The sequence below is a fragment of the Pectinophora gossypiella genome, chromosome 23 (genome assembly GCF_024362695.1).
Source record: "Pectinophora gossypiella chromosome 23, ilPecGoss1.1, whole genome shotgun sequence".
NCBI classification, from domain to species: Eukaryota; Metazoa; Arthropoda; class Insecta; order Lepidoptera; family Gelechiidae; genus Pectinophora; species Pectinophora gossypiella.
Genome location: NC_065426.1, coordinates 9,209,521 through 9,232,482, shown reverse-complemented (window position 1 = coordinate 9,232,482; position 22,962 = coordinate 9,209,521). Strand labels below are relative to the sequence as shown.

The 22,962-nt window shown below is 40.7% G+C and overlaps 2 protein-coding genes and 1 long non-coding RNA gene across 4 annotated transcripts in view; 1 reads left to right on the top strand and 2 right to left on the bottom strand.

Moving 5' to 3' along the window:
• The window catches only part of LOC126377645 (uncharacterized), a 350,458-nt gene that overhangs the window by 161,476 nt on the left and 166,020 nt on the right, over positions 1-22,962 (bottom strand). The gene's annotated exons all lie outside the window — the stretch shown is intronic.
• Positions 1-22,962, top strand: part of LOC126377571 (homer protein homolog 2) — a 51,481-nt gene that overhangs the window by 14,574 nt on the left and 13,945 nt on the right. The window contains exons 7-8 of the mRNA XM_050025375.1: positions 21,681-21,847; positions 22,404-22,519. Of these exons, the coding sequence (XP_049881332.1) occupies positions 21,681-21,847; positions 22,404-22,519 (283 nt within the window). The remainder of the gene's footprint in view (positions 1-21,680; positions 21,848-22,403; positions 22,520-22,962) is intronic.
• On the bottom strand, positions 1,253-16,292 carry LOC126377608 (cuticle protein 7-like). 2 transcript variants are annotated; one of them, XM_050025435.1, is made up of 4 exons: positions 16,248-16,292; positions 3,095-3,247; positions 2,703-2,799; positions 1,253-2,137 (listed from the first exon to the last, which is right to left on the bottom strand). In XM_050025435.1, exons 1-4 carry the CDS (start codon positions 16,287-16,289, stop codon positions 1,863-1,865), a joined length of 567 nt encoding a protein of 188 aa, XP_049881392.1. In that variant the 5' UTR covers positions 16,290-16,292; the 3' UTR covers positions 1,253-1,862. The 2 variants fall into 2 exon arrangements, with proteins under 2 accessions (XP_049881392.1, XP_049881393.1); XM_050025436.1 differs by lacking the exon at positions 16,248-16,292 and adding an exon at positions 12,853-12,983.

Genomic DNA, 22,962 nt, shown 5'->3' with positions numbered 1-22,962 from the left:
GGAAGGCTGAAGATAAGACACAAGACGTTGACATATGACGTTGGTCCCGGTTATTAGCAGTAAAACACCTCCACCCGAAGTGTAGCAGCGTGATGGAGTATGCTTCATATCCTCTCCATTCTTTATGTTGAAGAATATCACATCGGAATGTGAGTTTTCAAAAAGCCGTTTAAGTGATTTTTTGTATAAGACAAAAAATCCGTGATAACTCAGTTCAGAGAACACATGACTGATACCGTAGTGTCACGGGTTCGAATTCAGGCTCGGTCTCTAAACCACTGTTTAGAGCAAATTTAGAGCATACACATACAAACTGCATACGTCCCACAGAATACTCCACCACGCAATTCCACTGCCAATTGGTGGAGGTGTTTTTACGGCTAATAGCCGGAGCCAACGGCCTAATATGCCCTCCGAAGCACGGAATCATCTTATTTTTTCAAAAAGACCTCCACACGCCTCCGTGTCTAGTGGCTAGAGCGTTGAGCTAACAATCTGGAGGTCCGGGTTCGATTCCCGTTGGAGATATTGTCGAAATCACTTTGTTTGGTATAAGAACTTTGCAGGCTTGAAGCAATCATCATTACGACATGCGTCATAAAAAAATAACAATTGTATTTTTTTTTTCAACAAAAGTGTATTCCTTTCCAAGAGTTTTGTACAATACTTACAAACTATAATTTATAGCAATGTTACAGTCTTTCATACCTAATTAAGATTCAAAGAAGCATAACACTTATATAACACATAACAGCAACGACCAATAATAAATAACAAAATAACATTTTACGTAACAGTTTTAAAGTAACAAATTGTAAAAGTATTCATAATTAATTTCAAAGAAGCTTTGGTAGCCCAGTTGGTAGAACGCTTGCCTCTCACTTTGAGGTCGCAGGTTCGTATCCAGCACAGGCCTAAACCAATGATTGTCGAATTTATTTTCGAATTCATGTTTGGATCATAAATGATTATCACGTGCTCGGCGGTGAAGGAAAACATCGTGAGGAAACCCACATTCCCGAGAAATGCATTTTCGGAGGTATGTGTCCTAACTTGTATTGGGCTTGTTTTCCCTTCGCGGGTTGGAAGGTCAGACAGGCGCTTCTGTAAAAAACCGAACCTGTCAAATGTTCAGGTTAGGTAAGCGGACCCTGTGAAAAACGGGATAATGCTAGGAGATGATGATTCATCAATAATTTCAAACATAAACAAGCTCACGACTATATCGAGGTACATCCGTATCAAGATGAACTAAGTACCCACACCTCACCGAGCTTTCTGTTAGACCAACGTGATAGGTGGTGAGCCGTATCGCCATCTATAATGGTCGAGCCAACTATTTTAGTGAAGATTTTTATAGTCATATAAATAAATCAAATAAATAAATTATAGATTTCTTTAAATTCTGCATTCATACTTATTATATTTTTTTAAATAAGTAATCGGTAGCAAGAGTTTGAGCTCAATAGTCACTGTAATCCAGCCAAAGGTATTTGTATTTTAATTGAACAAACGGAATTGTTTTTATAGAAGATTGAATTTGGTCGGGTTATACTCTTTAAAAACTTATTTTTTGTCTATATTTTTAACGCGATTAACATATAGAAATGCCTTTCCTTTAATCGGTGTTGCCACACTAATAATTTATTTACCTATCCTCTTGTTCAGTCGGGTAAAAAAGTGAGTAATTGAGGTTTTGTTTTACATAATTATTATAGCAACGCTTCGCGATTCCACAGTGTTACCATTGTAAAATAATTTGTTAGAAATTTTAATATATTCGGATTTTTTAAACATTCTCTTTTTTAAATGTTTTTATAAAACCAACCAAACCAAACCTCCATACATACAAACTTTATACCTTAGTGCTCATAGCCTACAATAGGCACAAAACCATCATCTAACTGCGGATATTCATGTTGGTAATGCGGCTCGATATGTGGGGCCTCAAACTTGTGTGGGGCCTCAAAGTGTGGGGCTTCATAATGTGGGGCTTCAAACTTATGTGGGGCCTCGAACTTATGTTCTTCTTTGGGTGTGCCAATCTTGTGGACGACTGCGTTGAATCCGTTTTTGTCATCTGCTTCGTACTCCACTACTCGTTTTGTTCCGTCGGTTTCGGTGAGAGTATAGGTCCCTGTGGATAAGAAAAGATTGGTTTAATGAGACTTTCCAGGCTACGTTCGCCAAAAATAACATAGATGCCGTTGTGCAGACGTAACGTGATAATTACCTATTTTCTCATTGCTCGGGTACATAATTATTCAAAATTGTAATGGCTGGGGCATGTACAGGGTGTATTGACATCGTAACGAATATTAAGGGGGATGATTCAGACCATAATTCTGAGTTTATATCAAGTGGAATTTTCCCGTCCAAGTACGGTCACGAGCATTAATATGTGTACACTTTGGTACCATGTCATATTAACTTTTTTGACAAATTGAACTGTAAGTCTCACTAAATGTCAAATATGTTAGTGCGACAGAGTCCTAAAGTGGGTATATTATATTGCTCATGACTGTACATACCGGTAGACATACAAGCAGGTATAACAAAAATAATTAAAAATATATCAGTCATCTAAACTGCGCATTGTGGAGGGCGTCCAAAATAAAAAAAAGGGTTTCCCTCAGCATAATGCCGTGATACGTGCTTGGCACGAGCCGCGACACTATCTATGGGTCTGACAGTGGTCTTACCTTTGACCTTATCTCCATCTCTGGTCTCCCAGTGCTCCTTGTTGTCTCCTGTGTGAGGGTCCTTTACCGAGTAATCGAACGAATATTTCGGGTGCGCCTGAAATTGAATATCATTTTATTAAAACATTAATAATCGCAGAATCCACTGTTGTATTGTTGAAAAGTTTCCAAAGATCTAATGCGAGATAAGGCTACTTTCGAAAATCCCTAAATCAACATAAAATTAATTAGAAAATGCCAATTTGACAATGGACAAATCAGGAAAATGCCTAATTTGACGAAAGTATAAATCAGGAAAATGCCTAATCTGACAAAGGATAAATCAGGAAAATGCCTAATTTGATAAAGGATAAAAATCTCAACAATGTTTTTTTTTATATAATAATACTTACATGGTAATCTAAGTCATAGTCGCCCTCGTGGTGTTCGTCCAAGCTCTGATGATGGATAGGCTCGTGGTGAAGGAAGCCGTGGTCTTCGTATCCGTGGTAGTCTTCCAACTGCGCCAGCGCGGTTGATACCACTAGGAGTAGGGAGAGGGATCTCTGGAAGAATTAACATAAAGAGATTAAACATATTTCATATTTTATTTTCTTTTTGTAATAGTGATGTGCCTACTACAGTTTTGTTTGGCCGGTTATTCGTGGCTGACGTAGCAAACTGACGTATCTGCATTCATTTGCTAAAATAATTCGTGTCTTATTGACAATAGTAAAAGGTGCCAATCAGATTCGCCAAAAAATTCAGATACTTCAGTTAGCGACGTGAGCGACGTATTAGACCTTTTATTTTGTCGTCGTCTGGGTTGTGAGTCAATGCAGGAACCGACCTCTACAACCCTGGTGTCAGAGTTATAATTGAGCCGCCAAAGGCCTCGCATGGCTCACCTCAACCTACCCTTTATAACGTCATCATTACTAATTTAAGAGCCACGCTTAAGTCGGTGTAGCATTTTCCATGCTACTTTTGTTGGGAAAAATAGGGCAGTGTTTTCCCCTCTTGCCTTCCGCCCCGCAGTACTCTGTCTGACGCAAGTGGGATGGCGCCCAGAGAAGTCTACTTCAAAGCCGTACTAGGACTCCTGTCATCCGCCTCTGTATAGTACTGACAGTTACTGCTGCCCTCTGACAGGTTCCAAGTTACAGTCTCTGTGACTTGCCCCTTCCGTCCTGTATCTCCGCCTCTGCAACCGTTGAGGTCTTCATCCGTACATAAACAGCCTATATACGTCCCACTACTGGGCACAGGCGTTGTTTTTACGGCTAATAGCCGGGACCAGCAGCTTAACCTGCCCTCCGAAGCACGGAATCATCTTGCTTTTTCAGACAATCAGGTGATTCAAGCCTCAAAAGTCCTTACCAAACAAAGGACAGTCTCACAAAGTGATTTCGACAATGTCCCCATCGGGAATTGAACCCGGACTTCCACATCGTGAGCCTAACGCTCTAACCATTAGACCACGGAGGCTGTTCATCCGTATCACAAGCCAATGGTTCTACGTTACACCCCGTAGGTCTGGGTCCCTAACCGATCTCGCAATAATAGCAATTTATCAAGAATTTTAGCTGGAGAGTATAATATTCAAAATTTAAGAACACCCAACAATGCTGCCGCCTATATTTCAACTTGTGTTAATAATGGATCATTGATCTTATAGGACTCCCAAGTAAGCAAAAATATCTTCTGGTGACAAGTCTTATATGTCTAGCCTAAAAGCCGTGACTTAATACATACACGTATGTATAATGAGGAGCTTGGTGGCGCAGCGGTTAACGCGCTCGGTCTGCGATTGTTGAAGTTAAGCAACTTTCGCAAAGGCCGGCCATAGGATGGGTGACCACAAAAAAAAGTTTTCATCTCGAGCTCCTCCGTGCTTCGGAAGGCACGTTAAGCCGTTGGTCCCGGCTGCATTAGCAGTCGTTAATAACCATCAATCCGCACTGGGCCCGCGTGATGGTTTAAGGCCCGATCTCCCTATCCATCCATAGGGAAGGCCCGTGCCCCAGCAGTGGGGACGCTAATGGGCTGATGATGATGATGATGTATAATTGAATTAAATATGACATAACAAACAACCCGAATCCCATTAGCATTTAGATAAAACCTCCGCGGAGCAATCGCGCCATGATAACCATTTCGTGCACGTGACGTCATTAGCTGTTCTTCCGTCATGGATGACGCAATACTACGTCTCGTGTTTGCGGTTTTTTCGTTCCTTATTATCTTATTTCTTGTAGAAGTCGTGGTAGCTCAGTTGGTAGAACGCTTGCCTCTCACTTTGAGGTCGCATGTTCGAATCCAGCACAGGCCTAAACCAATGATTGTCGAATTTGTTTTCGAATTCAAGTTTGGATCATAAATGACTTCCACGTGAGTGAAAATATCACGAGGAAAGCCACATTCCCGAGAAATGCATTTTCGGAGGTATGTGACCTAACCTGTATTGGGCTTGTTTTCCCTTCGCGGGTTGGAAGGTCAGACAGGCCGTCACTTCTGTAAAAAACTGGACCTGTCAAATCTTCAGGTTAGGTAAGCGGCTGTAAAAACTGGATAATGCTACGGGGATTTTCTTATTTCTTGTATGGTATAGACAGGTATGACTATGGCGGTCGACCGGTCGGCGATACGGCTCATGGGTAGTTGTCACGTTGGTCTAACAGAAAGCTCGGTGAGGTGTGGGTACTTAGTTCATCTTGCGATGGATGTACCTCTAACTACCCCAATTGGGATATAGTCGTGAGCTTATATTATGTTAAGAGCCCGAGCCAAAGTCATGCGTACTCCGAACAGAGTTATCACGGTTTTTTTTTAAATAAATTGCTGTGTTTGTATGTAAACAAGTATTCAGCTAATGTCATTTCCCTGTCATTTCACAGTTATTGCTATACTTAATTATATGCGCATAGTAATACGATGATAATGTGTTATTGCAATCTGATTTGAATATTTTAACATGTCTAGTGTAGGGGTAAATGCATTGTTATGTTTGTTTTAGATAAGTTATATAAGATTTGTTTGTGATAGATAAATAAGATTTGTTTTAGATATTTATTATTTAATTTTATTTATTATTTCTTTTTTTATTTGATATTTATTTATTTTTACACAAAATCACGCCTGGAATTCCTAAAGGGGCAGGCAGAACTATACTGAATAAACGAAAATAAAGAAAGATAGAATAGATTGAGATTCTTCTCTTCTCTCGTGTGGGTTGTGAGATGGATAACTGACCTCATCAGCCCTGGTGTCAGGGTTATTACTGAGCCGCCAAAGGTCCCTGACATGGCTTATGTAACAACTACGTACTTACATCAGTAAGTAATAACCGGGACCAACGGCTTAACGTGTCTTCCGAAGCACGGATCATCTTACTTTTTGGACAATCAGGTAATCAGCCTGTAATGTCCTAACCAAACTAGGGATCACAAAGTGATTTTTGTGATATGTCCCCACGGGGATTCGAACCTGGGACCTCCGGATCGTGAGCCCTCTATTATAGATGTATATATTATTATGTTAAATATTGTTTCATAGCAGAGTAGAAGTAAGTTATATTATACTTAACATGTTATACTAAGATAAATTACACTGTTATTCGGTTAACCACAAATGTTTGCTTATCCATAATTTAGGCACACTTACATCTCTTATGTCACCCTACGGCAAACGTAACTCGTAGTTTGTTCAAATCTCATTAATAATAGTGCTGGGAAACGTTGTGCTGTCACAGGTACAGGTAACAGGTATGAGTATTAGTTGATTTTTGTGTCGTCGTGAATTGAAAATTATGAGTTTACAGGTCGTCGTCTTTCTAGCGTTTTTCAAATATAATAATAATTAATATCTATAAATATCTATAAGCGACTAATGAGATGTGACAGTAGCGAGAATTTAATTTTACAGTGAAGTGGTCTGTCTATATCCAGACTAGTTTTATAGGCAGTGGTGCCGATTTGGGCAACCGAACACCAACTTAACACGTTCACTGTGTATGAACCACATATGAGTCATAATTTGAAACTCATACGTGCATGTCCCATATGTGGGGCACATTTTTCTTGCCATAGTGTGTTCCTGTACATAAATTTTAATGAATTTATCGAAAAATAACATTGCACGTGAGGGTTTAATATCTAATTTTCATTTACACAGTGAACGTGTTAATATTAAAATAATTTGCCTAAGACTAGCTACATCTCTTTCTTTCACGTATTGTAGGTGAGGGACGGCACAACTTTAAAGAGCTGTCAAACTAAAGTTAGCTTGAGTTTGTGTACGCCAGAATATCAATCAAACGGGTGTTCTAATGCTATGCCTACTGTTTCTCATAATCGACACTAAAAGCTCTGGCCTACGAAAAAAAAGATTCCAAAAGTGACTGCAAGATATCTTCTGACGACTCACTAGTCGTCACCAATAGATCCGCTCCACTTATCTATATAAGCCTTTTTACGGTTTTTTTTTCTATATAAATATCCTAGTAGCTAGTATGAAGTATTTTTGTATGTAACAGGAAATTATGAACACGATCACATCCCTAAAGTGTTTAAGTATGAATTTCGCTAGTCATGCGATATTATTGGCCGCTCATTCATAAACAAATGTTGCACTTTCGTTAACATTGTGCTGTAGTGTAATACAGTGTAGGTTGGGTCTAAGTGTGTGAGTGTAAGCGAATAGCGATGAACTGTTTATAATAATACTGCGACCTCAAATTGAGAGTCTAGCGTTCTACCAATTGACTATCACGGCTCTTTACTATAGGGCGACGATGTACAGACACACACACACACACACACACACATATATATGTATATATATATATATATATATATATATATATATATATATATATACCCCCTATCCCCCCCCCTAGGGTTATTTTTAAAACATAAACAACCTCACAGGACTAGATAGCTGACATCATAAACAACATTTGTTCTACGAGTTTTGATAATTTGTAACATTTTACTTTCATACAAAAATGAATATCTATTTAATTTCACGTCTGAATGTTCTTTACTCTGCGCATCGCATCGCAAACTTCAAAAAAAGAAAAAGTTTATAATAAACTTTTTCTAAATACGCATGTATTCTCCTTAGGTAATTTCTAACCTCGACACTAGCAGAATTTTCAAAAAAGACAGATCCCCATCGGGATCTGTTTCCATCGGGAATCAAACCTGGACCTCCAGATCATGACCCACGCACGAGCACGGAGGTTGTCACACTAAGAAAGTGTTTTTGACCATAAAGTGACCCTGTCTAAAGCTAGAAAACGGCGAATCGCTATTCGCTTATCACCCGTACTGACCAACTTTCCAGCGCATGATTCGATCGAATATCTCGCCGTATTACGCGGATTATGCATTACGTAAATTACCATAAGTTAATTTGTTATTACGAATAGTGATGTGTAGATTAAATTCTACATGTAATACAAGTTGTATTAGTGCGATATAGCTTCGAATGGAATTGTAAAGCGAAATTAATTTATTCAATTCAATTCAAATTATTTCAGATTAATATCCATAATTATAAGTAGGTACATTAGATTAGATTCCATTATTAAAATTAAATTAGATTATATAAAATCAAATCAAATTAAAATTATCGATGTCCTAATAAATAAAATAAAGTTAATACTATTAATAAAATTGAAATAAAATACATTGGTGCCCATTCGGGTGCACACAAACTTAACCCAATATTAGTTCGACAGCTCTTAAATGAGTGCCGTCCTGCACTTACAATAAGTGCAAGAAAGGGATAGAGCTAATTTTAGTCCTGTCAGATTAAAAAAATACATATTTCTGCTTCCGTTTCAACTTTTGAAGTTGCGTGGTGGAATACACTCCGTCTCCCTTTGGTCGATGCGGATAGGTTTGTGCCCAGCAATGCCACGCACGGTCACGAGTACTCATACATATGCACTTTGCAACCATGTCACATTAACTGTCTTGACAAATTAAACCGTAAGTGTCATTAAATGTCAAATATGATAGTGCGACAGGGTTCTAAAGCAATAGCTTATGACTGTACCCATATAGATTGATAATGACCCCGATTTTAAGTTATACCTGTCTTTTTCTTATCCGCCGAAAAGGACAGAGATAGATATTTGACAGATGTTAATTTTAAAATGAATGAATAACCCGGGCGAATCAAATAGGCATCCCGCTGATATGCAAGTTATGCAATCGTCAGTTTTTATTCGGTTAGGCGTGGGTACTTAATTCATCTTGTGATAGATGCACATCTGACTACCCTAATTGGGATATAGTCGTGAGCTTATGTTAGATGTCTTTATTTTAATGTTCTTCTTCTTCTCTGGTGTCAGGGTTACTATTGACCCGCCAAAGGCCCCTGACATGACTCATGTAACGACTACTTACTTACATCAGTACGTAGTAACCGGGACCAACGGTTTAAGTGCCTTCTGAAGCACGGATCATCTTACTTCGGACAATCAGGTGATCAGCCTGTAATGTCCTGACCAATCTAGGGATCACAAAGTATTTTTTGTGATATATCCCCACCGGGATTTGAACCCAGGACCTCCGGATCGTGAGCCTAACGCTCAGCCACTGGACCACGTAGGCCGTTATTTTAAAATTGATATTTATAGTTGCTTTCTAGCAGCTGTCAGTCTTCGAATTCCACTAAAACGCACATACAATATCTGTGATGTGTCCGGAATAAATAGCAAGCTACATTCTAAGTAATTCTATTGAACATGGGAAAAGCTCTATGTACTATTGAAGACGAGTTGTTGGCTGGGATTTCACCGTGAGAAAGTATTCAAGCCCTCGTTTAGATAAGCTGCGAACTGTGCGCTTCCAGAATCGTGCGCTAACCGCGCGGGCTATAACCATAAAAAAACATAAACATAAACAGCCTATATACGTCCCACTGCTGGGCACAGGCCTCCCCTCAATCAAACCGCAGCGGGTATGGACCATACTCCACCACGCTTTTCTACTGCAGGTTGGTAGAGGTGTTTTAACGGCTAATAACCGAGACCAACGGCTTACCGTGCCCTCCGAAGCACAGAATCATCTTATTTTTTCAGACAATCAGGTGATTCAAGCCTGTAAAGTCCTTACAAAACAAAGGACAGGCTCACAAAGCGATTTCGACAATGTCCCCATCGGGAATCGAACCCTTACATCCACATCGTGAGCCCAACGCTCTAACCCCTAGACCACGGAGGCTGTTCATAACAATAGAATAAGGAATAATAAATACTACGTATAGAATAATTGGGTATTGAATTGGGTTAAAGGTAAATTATGAAATGCTAATCTAGAAACAAAAGTCAGTGTAAGATAATGAAAAATCAATCTCATTTTACTTTTTGAGTTATTTTCGAATTTTAATTACGAATTAAGTAACAATGAGTACGACGTTTACTGCTTTTGTTGATGACGTTACAGGACAGTATTCCCATACAATCTTCAAAGAAAGGTTTCGTTTCGACGTTTCGTAAAAAGCATCTCATTTGACTGTGTTGTCAAGTAGCCTATTCTCCGCTCCCCACCAGCGTTTGAGCTAGGTTCCCCCCCAAAGATGCGTTACGTGGTTTTAATTATAAAACAACAATTGAGTCGTTGTAACTGGAAATATATCAAAATCAAATCAAATTATAGTTTATTGCACACACATTCACGAAATAATTCGTTAGCAAACTCATATTCCCAAGAAATGCGTTTCGGAGGTATGTGACCTAACGTGTATTGGGTAGTCGGTAGTCGCTTCTGTAAAAAACCGGACCTGTCACATTTTCAGGTTAGGTAAGCGGACCTTGTGAGAACGGGATAGCGCTAGGGAGATGATGATATACACGATACAATTTTTTTTTGAAAAACAAAAAGTCAGTCGGCCTTAAATTTTTATGCCAAGTATACAATTTTGCTGTTTATAACCGCGCGGTTTACAATCGCGTATATCTCGCGTGTCTGAACGAAGCCTTAGTGGCTTTCTGATACAATGTTTACTTCATAGAATTACAAGTAAAAGTTTTTATATTTGCGCGATTTCAAAACGCGAATCTTCTTCTTAAACATACATAGGTGGTCTCACTGAGATGATTCGGCTGTTTTATGCGCGATGTAATTTTGATTCTTTTAAGAATAAGAATTATTTCTTACTGGTAGTAGTTACCTAATAGATGGGAAGAAGAAATAAAAAACACAGCAGGATATATGTGGAGAAGGCTGACGAGAGAGTGGAAAGAGTTGGAGGAGGCCTTTGTCAAAATACAAATGGACGAAGAAGATAAATAACATCATTAAACCTATTTAACAGCCTCCGTGGTCTAGTGGTTAGAGCGTTAGGCTCACGATCTGGAGGTCCGGGTTCGATTCCCGATGGGGACATTGTGGAAATCACTTTGTCAGACTGTACTTTGTTTGGTAAGGACTTTTCAGGCTTGAATCACCTGATTGTCCGAAAAAGTAAGATGATTCCGTGCTCGGAGGGCACGTTAAGCCGTTGGTCCCGGCTATTATCCGTAAAAACACCTCCACTAACCCTCAGTGGAGCAGCGTGGTTGAGTATGCTTCATACCCGCTCCGGTTGATTGAGGGGAGGCCTGTGCCCAGCAGTGGGACGTATATAGGTTGTTAAAAAAAGTTTAAGCTAAATATCAAGGTTTTATGTTTTGCTGTATATATTGTTTGTAACCAGTTAGAATAAGTTCATAATAAAGGATACATCTATTTAGATAGAGATACATCTATATAGAGTAAAAAAAAATAATGAGAAAATAGGTGTTTACGATGTTAAATATAAACAGCGCCATCTGTATTTTTTGGGGGGAACGACGCCTGGAAAGTCGAGCGAGAGAGCACTCATTCTCTGACTCACTCATCACGAAATCTCAGAAACTACAAGTGCTGGGTGTCTCAAATTTTGCATAGGGGTTACTTTTAGGACGTAGGTGCTCACTTCTTCTATCGTGTGGGTTGTGAGGTGGATTACCAACCTCATCCCTGGTGTCAGGGTTACTATTGAGCCGCCAAAGGCCCCTGACATGACTCGTGTAACGACTACTTAAATCAGTAAGTAGTAACCAGGACCAACGGCTTAACGCACCTTTCGAAGCACTGATCATCTTACTTTCGGACAATCAGGTGATCAGCCTGTAATATTAGGACAAACTAGGGATCACAAAGCAATGTTAGTGATATTTCTCCACTGTTCCCAACGCTCAACCACTGGACCACGGAGGCCTCGTTAAATGAAACGGGTGTACGCCCCAGAAACGTATGTAGAACTATCAATAAGGAAGATCTAAACCTAAAACTAAATGATCGACTTCCGAATGTGTTCCGTCTGCGCACGTCTGTTGCGTGTTACTGCGCACGCGACGGCTTTCCACTCGGTTTTTTAGCCAATGTAATTGTCGTTTACTTTTATTATTGGATAGTCCGTTGTAGGAAACATGAATTATTCACTTAACATAATTGTTGGCAGCATATACATGCGTGTTGTTGTGATTTAGTGCTTTAACACAATAAGGAATAGGTAATTCTAAGTACGGTAACTTCGCCCCGCACCAATTTGTAAATTGCCATTTTTTTTTGTTTTATATGCTAACTTGGTCTGTTAATAAAACTAAGAAAGCGATAACTACGAATACACACACAGACTGTATGACTGTAGAGTCATAGCCAAAAAATGACGCCACGTAATAATCTACACAGATTTATGAACATAAATGTAGGAAAGTGAGAATACTATGGAAGGATAATGAATGGGAATTTGATTGTTTATGGTATGAACGGAGGATGGTTAATGAATGGGACGTAAGGCAGTTTTAAAAAGTAAGAGAGGGGAGTCTATGGTGCGATGTCGGGCGGGTGAGAGGATTTTGTTAAAATATAAGGAGTAAAGATATTTAAAATATCCCGTGTTATTTCTATATCCCACATAAATAAAATTACAACCTCACTCATAAGATTACGCTCAGTCGTCATATATCCAAGGCAGAGACAAATTTAACAAAACAAATCTAAAGAAAAACTTAACCAATAAATATTTTTTCGAAAATCTTAAAAAAATACTTTTAAACTCTTTACTCAAACGATTAAACAAAAAGCACTACACTTCCACCATCACCAAAATAGAAACAACGAAAATTACTCACAATTACAACCGCCATTTTGCAAACACGAAAAAAAACTAGCGAAAAAAAAGCCACTACTCGTTTGTGGATCTGTGTTGTTAAATGTAAATTATTTGGTGTGCCACAGCACTTATACCCGAGAAATAGTTAATTCTCCCCCCTCTAATACCCCCTTCGTGGTTAGTGGTCAACAGTGGTCAAACGCCGATGTGTTTGGGTTAGGGTCGCCGTACGCCACGCGAACATTCGTGAGCTTTCATAAATGTTGCTTGTTTTGTTTTACAAATAGAATTGTAAACTGTCATCATCATCAGCCCATTAACGTCCCCGCTGCTGGGGCACGGGCCTTCCCTATGGATGGATAGGGAGATCGGGCCTTAAACCACCACGCGGGCCCAGTGCGGATTGGTGGTTATTAACGACTGCTAATGCAGCCGGGACCAACGGCTTAACGTGCCTTCCGAAGCACGGAGGAGCTCGAGATGAAAACTTTTTTGTTTTGTGGTCACCCATCCTATGACCGGCCTTTGCGAAAGTTGCTTAACTTCAACAGTCGCAGACCGAGCGCGTTTACCGCTGCGCCACTGAGCTCCTCAAATTTTTTTTTGTAATATTTTACAAAAAATATTCTAAAAATATAATAAATGATGTTATTTTCACAGTAAGCATTAAATAAATAAGTAGTGTTCCGAAGGGTGGCGGGAGGATTTGAAAGTATTTTCCTCTTTTTCTAATCCTTTTATCCTTTGTTGGTATGTAGGGCTCGAATAACAGATTTCCACTCTTCGCGTATTCTTCTATCAGCACCAATAGGTTACAGGTTATTGTGGTTGCTGGTCGGTGGGTTTTTAAAAGATAAATTGCACCATTCTTCTTCTATCGTGTAGGTTGTAAAGTAAGATGATCCGTGCTTCGGAAGGCACGTAATCCGTTGGTTCCGGTTATTACTTACTGATGTAAGTACGTAGTCGTTATATGAGTCATGTCAGGGGCCTTTGGCGGCTCAATAGTAACCCTGACACCAGGGTTGATGAGGTTGGTAATTCACCTCACAACCCACACGACAGAAGAAGAAGAATCCGGACTTATAACGGTTCGATCAGAATTTCATATCATGTGATTTACTGTGATTTTGGAAAACTCAATATGTTTCCTCTATTTCTAAGTTCTATAGCGTCATTTTTTTTATATTTTTATTGCCTTACCGATTAAAATAAAGAAATATTTTTGTTTTTTTTTAAGTATTTGATTGCCAAGCAAAGTTCAGACGAATTATTTGAGAATTGGATTCAATTTTGCTTGATTGACAGTGTGGTGGTTAACATTAAAAAAATATACATGCGGATATGTGAGTTCAATCGAGACTTGAAGAATGTTCACTTAGTCTGCGCCTAACCTTATAAGTTTAAATAATGAAAAATAATAAACAGTGGTTATTTGAATGTTCTGGTTAACAGGACCCCAAGATCGTGAGCCCAACTCTAACCACTAGACCATGGAGGCTGTTTCTCAAAAGTTTTATCATATAACATAACATAAACAGCCTATATACGTCCCACTGCTGGGCACAGGCTTCCCCCCAAACACCTTCACCAACCCGCACTGAAGCAGGATGGTGGAGTATGTCCTGTACCCCTCCTGTGGATTGAGTGTGGGTATTATACCTGTTACAAACGTGGTACTTGGTAGCCCAGTTGGTACAACGCTTGCCTCCCACTTTGAGGTCGCAGGTTCGAATCCAGCACAGGCCAAAACCAATGATTGTCGAATTTGGTTTCGAATTCATGTTCATGCTCAGCGGTGAAGAAAACATCTTGAAACCCATTCCCGAGAAATGCGTTTTCGGAGGTATGTGACCTAACCTGTATTCGGCTGGTTTACCCTTCGTGGGTTGGAAGGTCAGACAGGCAGTCGCTTCTGTATTCATTTGATTCTGTCGTACCGCCTAAGCAGCCAAGATGGCGATCCTCGATTCGTGACGTCACATGAAGTTCGGCAAGCCGATTGAACGAATGGTTTCAGTACTTTTGACACTTAATCGGTACCGGCTAAGAAATCGAAGTTCGGCGTCTGAAGCCGATTCCCATTGGAAGTGTCAGTTGATGACCAGCCGGACCCCAAGATCGTGAGCCCAACTCTAACCACTAGACCATGGAGGCTGTTTCTCAAAAGTTTTATCATATAACATAACATAAACAGCCTATATACGTCCCACTGCTGGGCACAGGCTTCCCCTCAATCAACCGGAGGGTGTATGGAGCATACTCCACCACGCTGCTCCAATGCGGGTTGGTGGAGGTGTTTTTTTGACTTAACTTGCCCTGCGAAGCACGGAATCATCTTACTTTTTCGGACAATCAGGTGATTCAAGCCTGAAAAGTCCTTAAACAAAGGACAGTCTCACAAAGTGATTTCGACAATGTCCCCATCGGGAATCGAACCCGGACCTCCAGATCGTGAGCCTAACGCTCTAACCACTAGACCACGGAGGCTGTTTATCATATATCATTTATTTTACTACGTGCCCTACTTATTCAAACTGAGGGAATCCAATTTGCGCTACTCATTAAGTGTGGATGATGTAAAACACGCCAGAGTCATGCTCGGTAATTCATTGACAGATGTCAGTGGAACACGTAATTCTATAAGCAAACTGTTGTATACAACAAGCGCATGCGCAGTCAATCTTAATGTTACGTCGAGAAATTCGGTATGTCTATGTCTATCTATTTGCGTTCAAAACAAAAATATATTTAATATGAACCTATAAAGTTTATTGAAAATAAACGATTGTATTTTTTAGAAGGGTTTTGCTTCGGATATCCCGTGTTTGAATCCCGGTGCAATCACAAGCATCATTATCAACATTTGGCAATATTTCACTAACACAGTCGGCTCGACCATTATAGACGGCGATACGGCTCACCTACCATGTTGGTCTAACAGTAAGCTCTTAGAGGTGTAGGTACTTGGTTCATCATGCGATGAATGTACCTTTAACTATCCCAATTGGGGTCATGCTAGTGTTGATATAGTCGCGACTATATCCCAATTGGGGTCATGTTAGTGTTGGTATAGTCGCGACTATATCCCAATTGGGGTCATGTTAGTGTTGGTATAGTCGCGACTATATCCCAATTGGGGTCATGCTAGTGTTGGTATAGTCGCGACTATATCCCAATTGGGGTCATGTTAGTGTTGGTATAGTCGCGGCTATATCCCAATCGGGGTCACGCTAGTGTTGGTATAGTCGCGACTATATCTCAATTGGGGTCATGCTAGTGTTGGTATAGTCGCGACTATATCCCAATAGGGGTCGTGCTAGTGTTGGTATAGTCGCGACTATATCCCAATTGGGGTCAGGGCTAGTCGTGAGCTTACGTTATGTGTAATATTAACAAGTTGATGAGACTTACCGAAGTGCTGCCAATTTGCGTATCGCATATGTATGAATACATACGCTTTCCATCGTAACTCTCATGATTTATCGTTGCATAATCAACTTGTATCGATATAGAGCAGTGCGTGTTCATCTCGATACTAAATCTGCGATGTTCATTGTGTTGGGACACAACTAGTGTTGGGGTATAACTAGTGTTGGGGCACAACTAGTGTTGGGGCCAAAAGCCCCTGACATGACTCATGCAATGAATACCCATATACATTAGTGGGACCAACGGCTTAACGTGTCTTCCGAAGCACGGATCATCTTACTTTCGGACAATCAGGTGATCAGCCTGTAATGTCCTAACCAAACTAGAGGATCACATAGTGAATTTTGTGACATGTCCCCACCGGGATTCGAACCCGGGGCCTCCGGATCGTGAGCCCAACGCTCAACCACTGGACCACGGAGGCCGTTGGGAGACAACTAGTGTTGGGACGGAACTAGTGTTGTCTATTCCAATTTACGCGGTACGAGTCCCGAGTTTCAAGCGTCTATTTCAAACAAGCGTTCGTTTGGTTCCTTACACACAAAATTCACGCTCGTACTATTGGGGCGGGCAGAGTCACAAATCAAAGACAACTTGTAGCCACATATATTAATGCGACGGCCTAAGATGGATATGATGAACCTTATGGTGACAAGGGATCGGCCTGTCACCCAAACAGAATAATGAATAATATACAATTATTATTATTCTTGCGTATGGCATACAAGAATAAAATATCCTGCGTGGATCATATATCCAGCTGAAGCTCTTTTAACCAAGTCTCTGTCGCATCCGTCACACAATGCAGCTCGGCTATGCCACCTGGGAACCGGTGCAGAGGGCACTCGTTCACTATGTGAGATATGGTTTGATCCGGGTGACCACATTCACAGTATGCATTATAAGCCCAATTCGGATAGGGCGATAAGTATTAAGTTCATTGCTGAAACGAACTTTATAGAGTTATTAAGATATAATTTAAATATAATTTGACGTTATTTATTTTTTAAATCTTTTCTTATTACGGTTACATCAATAATTTAAGAGTCACGCTCTAGTCGTAGCATTCTCCATGCTACATTTTAGGGGAAAATAGGGCAGTGGTTTCCCTCTTGCCTTCTTTCCGCCCTTCCAACGGCCGGCTGGGCAGGGGTGTTACGGTTTAGACCACATAATCGGGTCGTGTACTTATGTAATTCTAATTACTAAATAAAATTAACGAAAAACGTTTTCTTTTTTTCTATTTACCTTATTTATGAATTTTAATCAAGAAAAACGTAATAACAAGTCCGACATTTTATCATGTTTTTCTACGACGTCACAGTGTGCTTTTTCATACTATTTTCTTAGTGATTTCGTGTTTTGACGTTTAGTAAAAAGTAACTAAAATTGCTATTCAAAATTCTAGATTAAGTAAATTAAATTCATCTTTTTTGGGGTTATGTGCACGTTTTTACAACAAAATACCTGATAATATTTTATTGTTAGAAAATAAATTAAAGCTCATGTGAAGCTAACTTTATGTAAAAAAGTTTATTATAAGATTAATGATTACCTAAATGATAAAATGTCTGGTATTGAATGTGTTCCTCTAGTTATTAAATAACTTGCAATGTATACCCTCATTGGTTTAAAATATGTGTTGCTGTTGCAGTTTCTTGTCATTTCTCTCCTCAGCTATAACACCTTGCGAAACGACGTAAATTCAAAAATGTTACGTTGACCTTCAAAAAGTTTATCCATGATTATTACGTTGAATAAATGATACTGATTCTGATTTGCTAGTTGAAACTAGTCTATTGTTCTAACATTACACTTGTAAATACGCAATAGGAAGCTATGAAGCACTGGTGATCGATAGTTACAGCTTTGTGTGTAAGACAGTAAAGGCATAGAATGAAGAATAATACTATGTATAGAACTGGAGCTTGGTGGCGCAGCGGTAAACGCGCTCGGTCTGCGATTGTTGAAGTTAAGCAACTTCCGCAAAGGCCAGTCATAGGATGGGTGACCACAAAAAAAAGTTTTCATCTCGAGCTCCTCCGTGCTTCTGAAGGCACGTTAAGCCGTTGGTCCCGGCTGCATTAGCAGTCGTTAATAACCATCAATCCGCGTGGGGACGTTAATGGGCTGATGATGATGATGATAGAACGGTAACTCTCCGCCCCGCAACAATTCGTATTGGGACACTCCATATAAAAAAGCTCATTTTATCGTGTATAAGAGCGGGCGAGATAGACTGTTCGCGTGCTTCCTCTTAGGCTGCATTTCCATTGACGCGGTGCTGTGCGGAGATGAGAGGAAATGTGTAGGAATCGACCAATCACCGTGAGGGAGAGAGTGGCAGAGCGTCTTTGTTTTTCGCTCTCTCGGACGCTGTGATTGGTCAAATCCGCATAACTCCGCTCTTCTCCGCCCATCTCCGCGTTAGTGGAAACTCGGCCTTATATTTACGTTTTAAGTTTATAAGGCATTAAACATATCAGATTCAACAACACATGTTGTACATAATAACCATGCGAAACTAATACTAATTGCTGAACAAGAAAATGACTGAGTAATTAATAGTTTCATACTTGGATGCGCCTCATCGCTGTGATTGATTCATTTGAACTGGTTCGTTTATGAGCAAAGGCAGGAACTAGGTTTTTTATTTGGAGTGACTTGAAAAGTGTTTGTCCGGCTATACATCACAGTTTCCTGAGGAATTCCCAAGAACATGATTGATGGGCTGTTATTTGCATTATACACATAATTCAAGCCAGTAATCGCGATTAGACTGGGCGAAGCCACAAGTTCCTAATCAAAGACAACTTTCAGCCACTGTTAATACGGAGTCCCAAGGTGGATGTGGTGTACCTTATGGTGACAAGGGATCTGTCGGATTTTACGACATGCCCGGGACTACAAGCAACTCGCATTCGTCTTACACAGGACACTGGCCCCGATTCCTGTAGACACATAATTTTAAGTTATACCTGTCATTTTCTTATCCGCCGAAAAGGGACGGATGATTGACAACTGTCAATTTCAAAATGAATGACTAAGCCGGGCGAATAAAATAGGCATCTCGCTCATATGCAACCCGTTTGACGTGTGTTGTCAACTTAATTCTGTAGGGTTATTGGCTGATATAAAATTTTGGAAGGGTATTTTACATATAGCCCCCGGCTATACAGGTTGTGAGAAGCTGCAGTCCTTTTAGGCAAATGAGACTTTTGACGCAAATGTGGCAAATGACGATTCAAAGTGTACTGAATAAAGTTGTTTTTGAGTTCCAATCAGCCGCTGGTGGGGAGCGGAGAGTTGGCGTTCTATACATAGTATTATTCATTATTCTATGCTCGTAGTCTTAACTAAGGCGTGTCTTCTCATAACTAAGAACCTCCCCCTGGATGGCCTCCGTTAGTGGTTGAGCGCAACTCACCCTATTGTCCGAAAGTAAAATGATCCGTGCTTCGGAACGCACGTTAAACCGTTGGTCACCACGTTTATTCAAACTAATAAAGTCGAATTCAGTGGTTGAGAGTCCGAGTCGGCATTCGAACCCGGGACAGTACCATGTAAGCCACGCGAAAGGGGCTATCTGCGGATCTATTTCTTAATTTTTTCTTGCTTTATTTTATTATAAAAGCAACTACTGCCTTCGCGGCACGGCAACCGCGCCGCGCGCGTTCAGAATTATAAAAAAAAAATCATTTATTTCGGGTGGTTTCCCATAGCAATTATATATCTATGTTAGTAAAAAATTACAAACAATTAAATAATTATATAATTTAGTGTCTTTGGTTATATCGAGGGCTTCGAAAAATAACCTTTCAACCAATAACCGTACGACGTCTACTCGTATCTACGTAGACAGCGTTCGCTGCGTTTATTGGTCGATAGCCTTCGATATAATTCGCATCCCGCGCGTCGCGAATTATATCGAGGGCTTCGACCAATAACCGTACGACGTCAACTCGTATTTCCTACGTAGATACAGTTCGGTGCGATTATTGGTCGAAGCTTTCGATATACATCGTGTTGCGCGCGGTGCGGATGTCGTGCAGACCCTGCTGCTTTATTGGAACACATTACACAACCATATATACGCATAATGCCCACTCACACAGCACCATATAATTGCAACTGGTATCAATTGCCCAAGCTACTCATATCTCGATTGGCTGCACATTTTCCTGATATTTTAATAACCGTGAAGATTTGAGTGATTTCCCCAGTTATCTCGAGTTACATAAAAAACTGTAACACTGGAACGCAGCCGGATAATCTTAAGTAGTCGGTGAATATCTAGTACGTTATAGGTACATGAATTCGCGACCGTAATCATTAACGGGGTGGACAGAGTATCGCAAGTCACGAATAAGAAGCGATAGATAGATAGATAAAATACTTTATTGAGCACAATGGACACAAAATACAGAGATAAGGACAGCATATACAGAAAAGCACAACAGGCGGCGATAGTTAAGTGATAGGATTGTAATAATAATATTAGTTGTTAACATTGGTCGAGCAGGCGCCATAATCATCATCATTGGCCTCATACGTCTGTTGCAGACGATTTATGACGTCATTGCCTCGAAGAAATGCACTTTCTTTCATGGCTGTGCAAGCCAATCCTAGAGCGGCAAACTCTACCGCACACTCTGCAGGAGAAGTGTCTGTAGTTCCCCATAGCCCCATTATCCCGGTTCACTAACCCCCAACCCAATAGCAATAGCAATAGCAGTTCCCTTTGTTCCCATAATCTGCAATAGTCCTACATACATACATAACATAAATAGCCTATATACGTCCCACTGCTGGGCACAGGCCTCCCCTCAATCAACCGGAGGGGGTATGGAGCATACTCCACCACGCTGCTCCAATGCGGGTTGGTGGAGGTGTTTTTACGGCTAATAGCCGGGACCAACGGCTTAACGTGCCCTCCGAAGCACGGAATCATCTTACTTTTTCGGACAGTCAGGTGATTCAAGCCTGAAAAGTCCTTACCAAACAAAGGACAGTCTCACAAAGTGATTTCGACAATGTCCCCATCGGGAATCGAACCCGGACCTCCAGATCGTGAGCCTAACGCTCTAACCACTAGACCACGGAGGCTGTGCAATAGTCCTACACGAACTGGGAATTGTCTTTGGGTGCACTCCCGTAGAGTATACCTGGATTATTGCCGGTTGGTGCCACATCACATTTAGATTAAATTGTCTTAGTTATTAAGTGATCCTTTGTAGGGAGAGGAATAAATAAATAAATACAAATTCCATACCATAGTAATTTTGTGTTTGACGTTTCGTGAAAAGTAACTAATTTGACTAGTTGGAAACTAGCCTATTAAAACTGATTTGCGGTAAACCTCATTTGAACCGATCCGTTCTTCAAGCATCTCACCCGTCCCTTTCTGACCCACAGTTCGGCCAACGCGAAGAAATGGGAGGTGGAACTGGCGACTTTGAAGAGCAACAACTTGCGGCTGACGGCGGCGCTGCAGGAGAGCACGGCCAACGTGGACGAGTGGAAGCGGCAGCTGCACCAGTACAGAGAGGAAGTTGCGCGCGCACGACACATACACGGGAAAGGTAACCACATTGACACATTCTCTTACGACCTCCGTGATCCAGTGGTTGAGCGTTGGGCTCACGATCCGGAGGTCCTGGATTCGATTCCCGATTATGTCCCCACATATCACAAAAATTACTTTGTGGTCCATAATTTAGTTAGGACATTACTGGCTGATCACCAGATTGGCACGTTAAGCCGTTGGACCCGGTTACTACTTACTGATGTAAGTAAGTAGTCGTTACGTGAGCCATGTCAGGGGCCTTTGGCGGCTCATTAGTAACCATGACACCACGGTTGATGAGGAGGGGCCAACGGCTTAACGAAGCACGGATTATCTTACTTTACCTGAAAATGAAGAACTACATTTTTTAAGTTTCTAAGTGAGACATTTTGAATTTGAGTGTCACGTACTAAGCGCTTGTTCTTGCTCTAAAGCAATTTGTCCCAGGCAACCACTACTAGGACTCCATAAATAAACTTGGATGTGGGATGGTTCAAAAAAATACCCAGTATTCACAGTATTGGCAACTACAAACCAGTGACGTTTACTAAAGTTTTGTTTTGACATTTCAGGAGGTGACGCTAACGAAGTAGAACAGCTTCGGCAGCGCGTGGCTCAGTTGGAAGCGGAGTTGGCTCAGAAGAATGAGGAGTTGGCCCAGATCACCAAGTCTAGGAAGAGCGAGCAGGTGGGTCGACCATTTATGATCACATTTTCATTCTGCTCCAGCCCGCATCGCGTTGCTCGGAGCGTTGAGCAGCGTATTTAAATTTTGATTACCGTTATCTGCCTGAGATATGTCTGGAATCGGCTCTAATTCTCCATTCTGGACGATCTGCAGCGGTTTCGGCGTTGATAACTATATGTGTGTATGTGAAAGGGGCAGGGCATTATAGCAATGAGCCGTGGTACCCCAGTTGGTAGAACGCTTGCTTTTCTCACTTTGAGGTCGCAGGTTCGAATCCAGCACGGACCCAAACCAATGATTGTCGAATTAGTTTTCGAATTCATGTTTGGATCATAATGATTATCACGTGCTCAGCGGTGAAGGAAAATATCGCCATGTGACCTAACCTTATTGGGGTGGTTTTCGATTCACGGGTTGGAAGGTCTGACAGGCAGTCGCTTCTG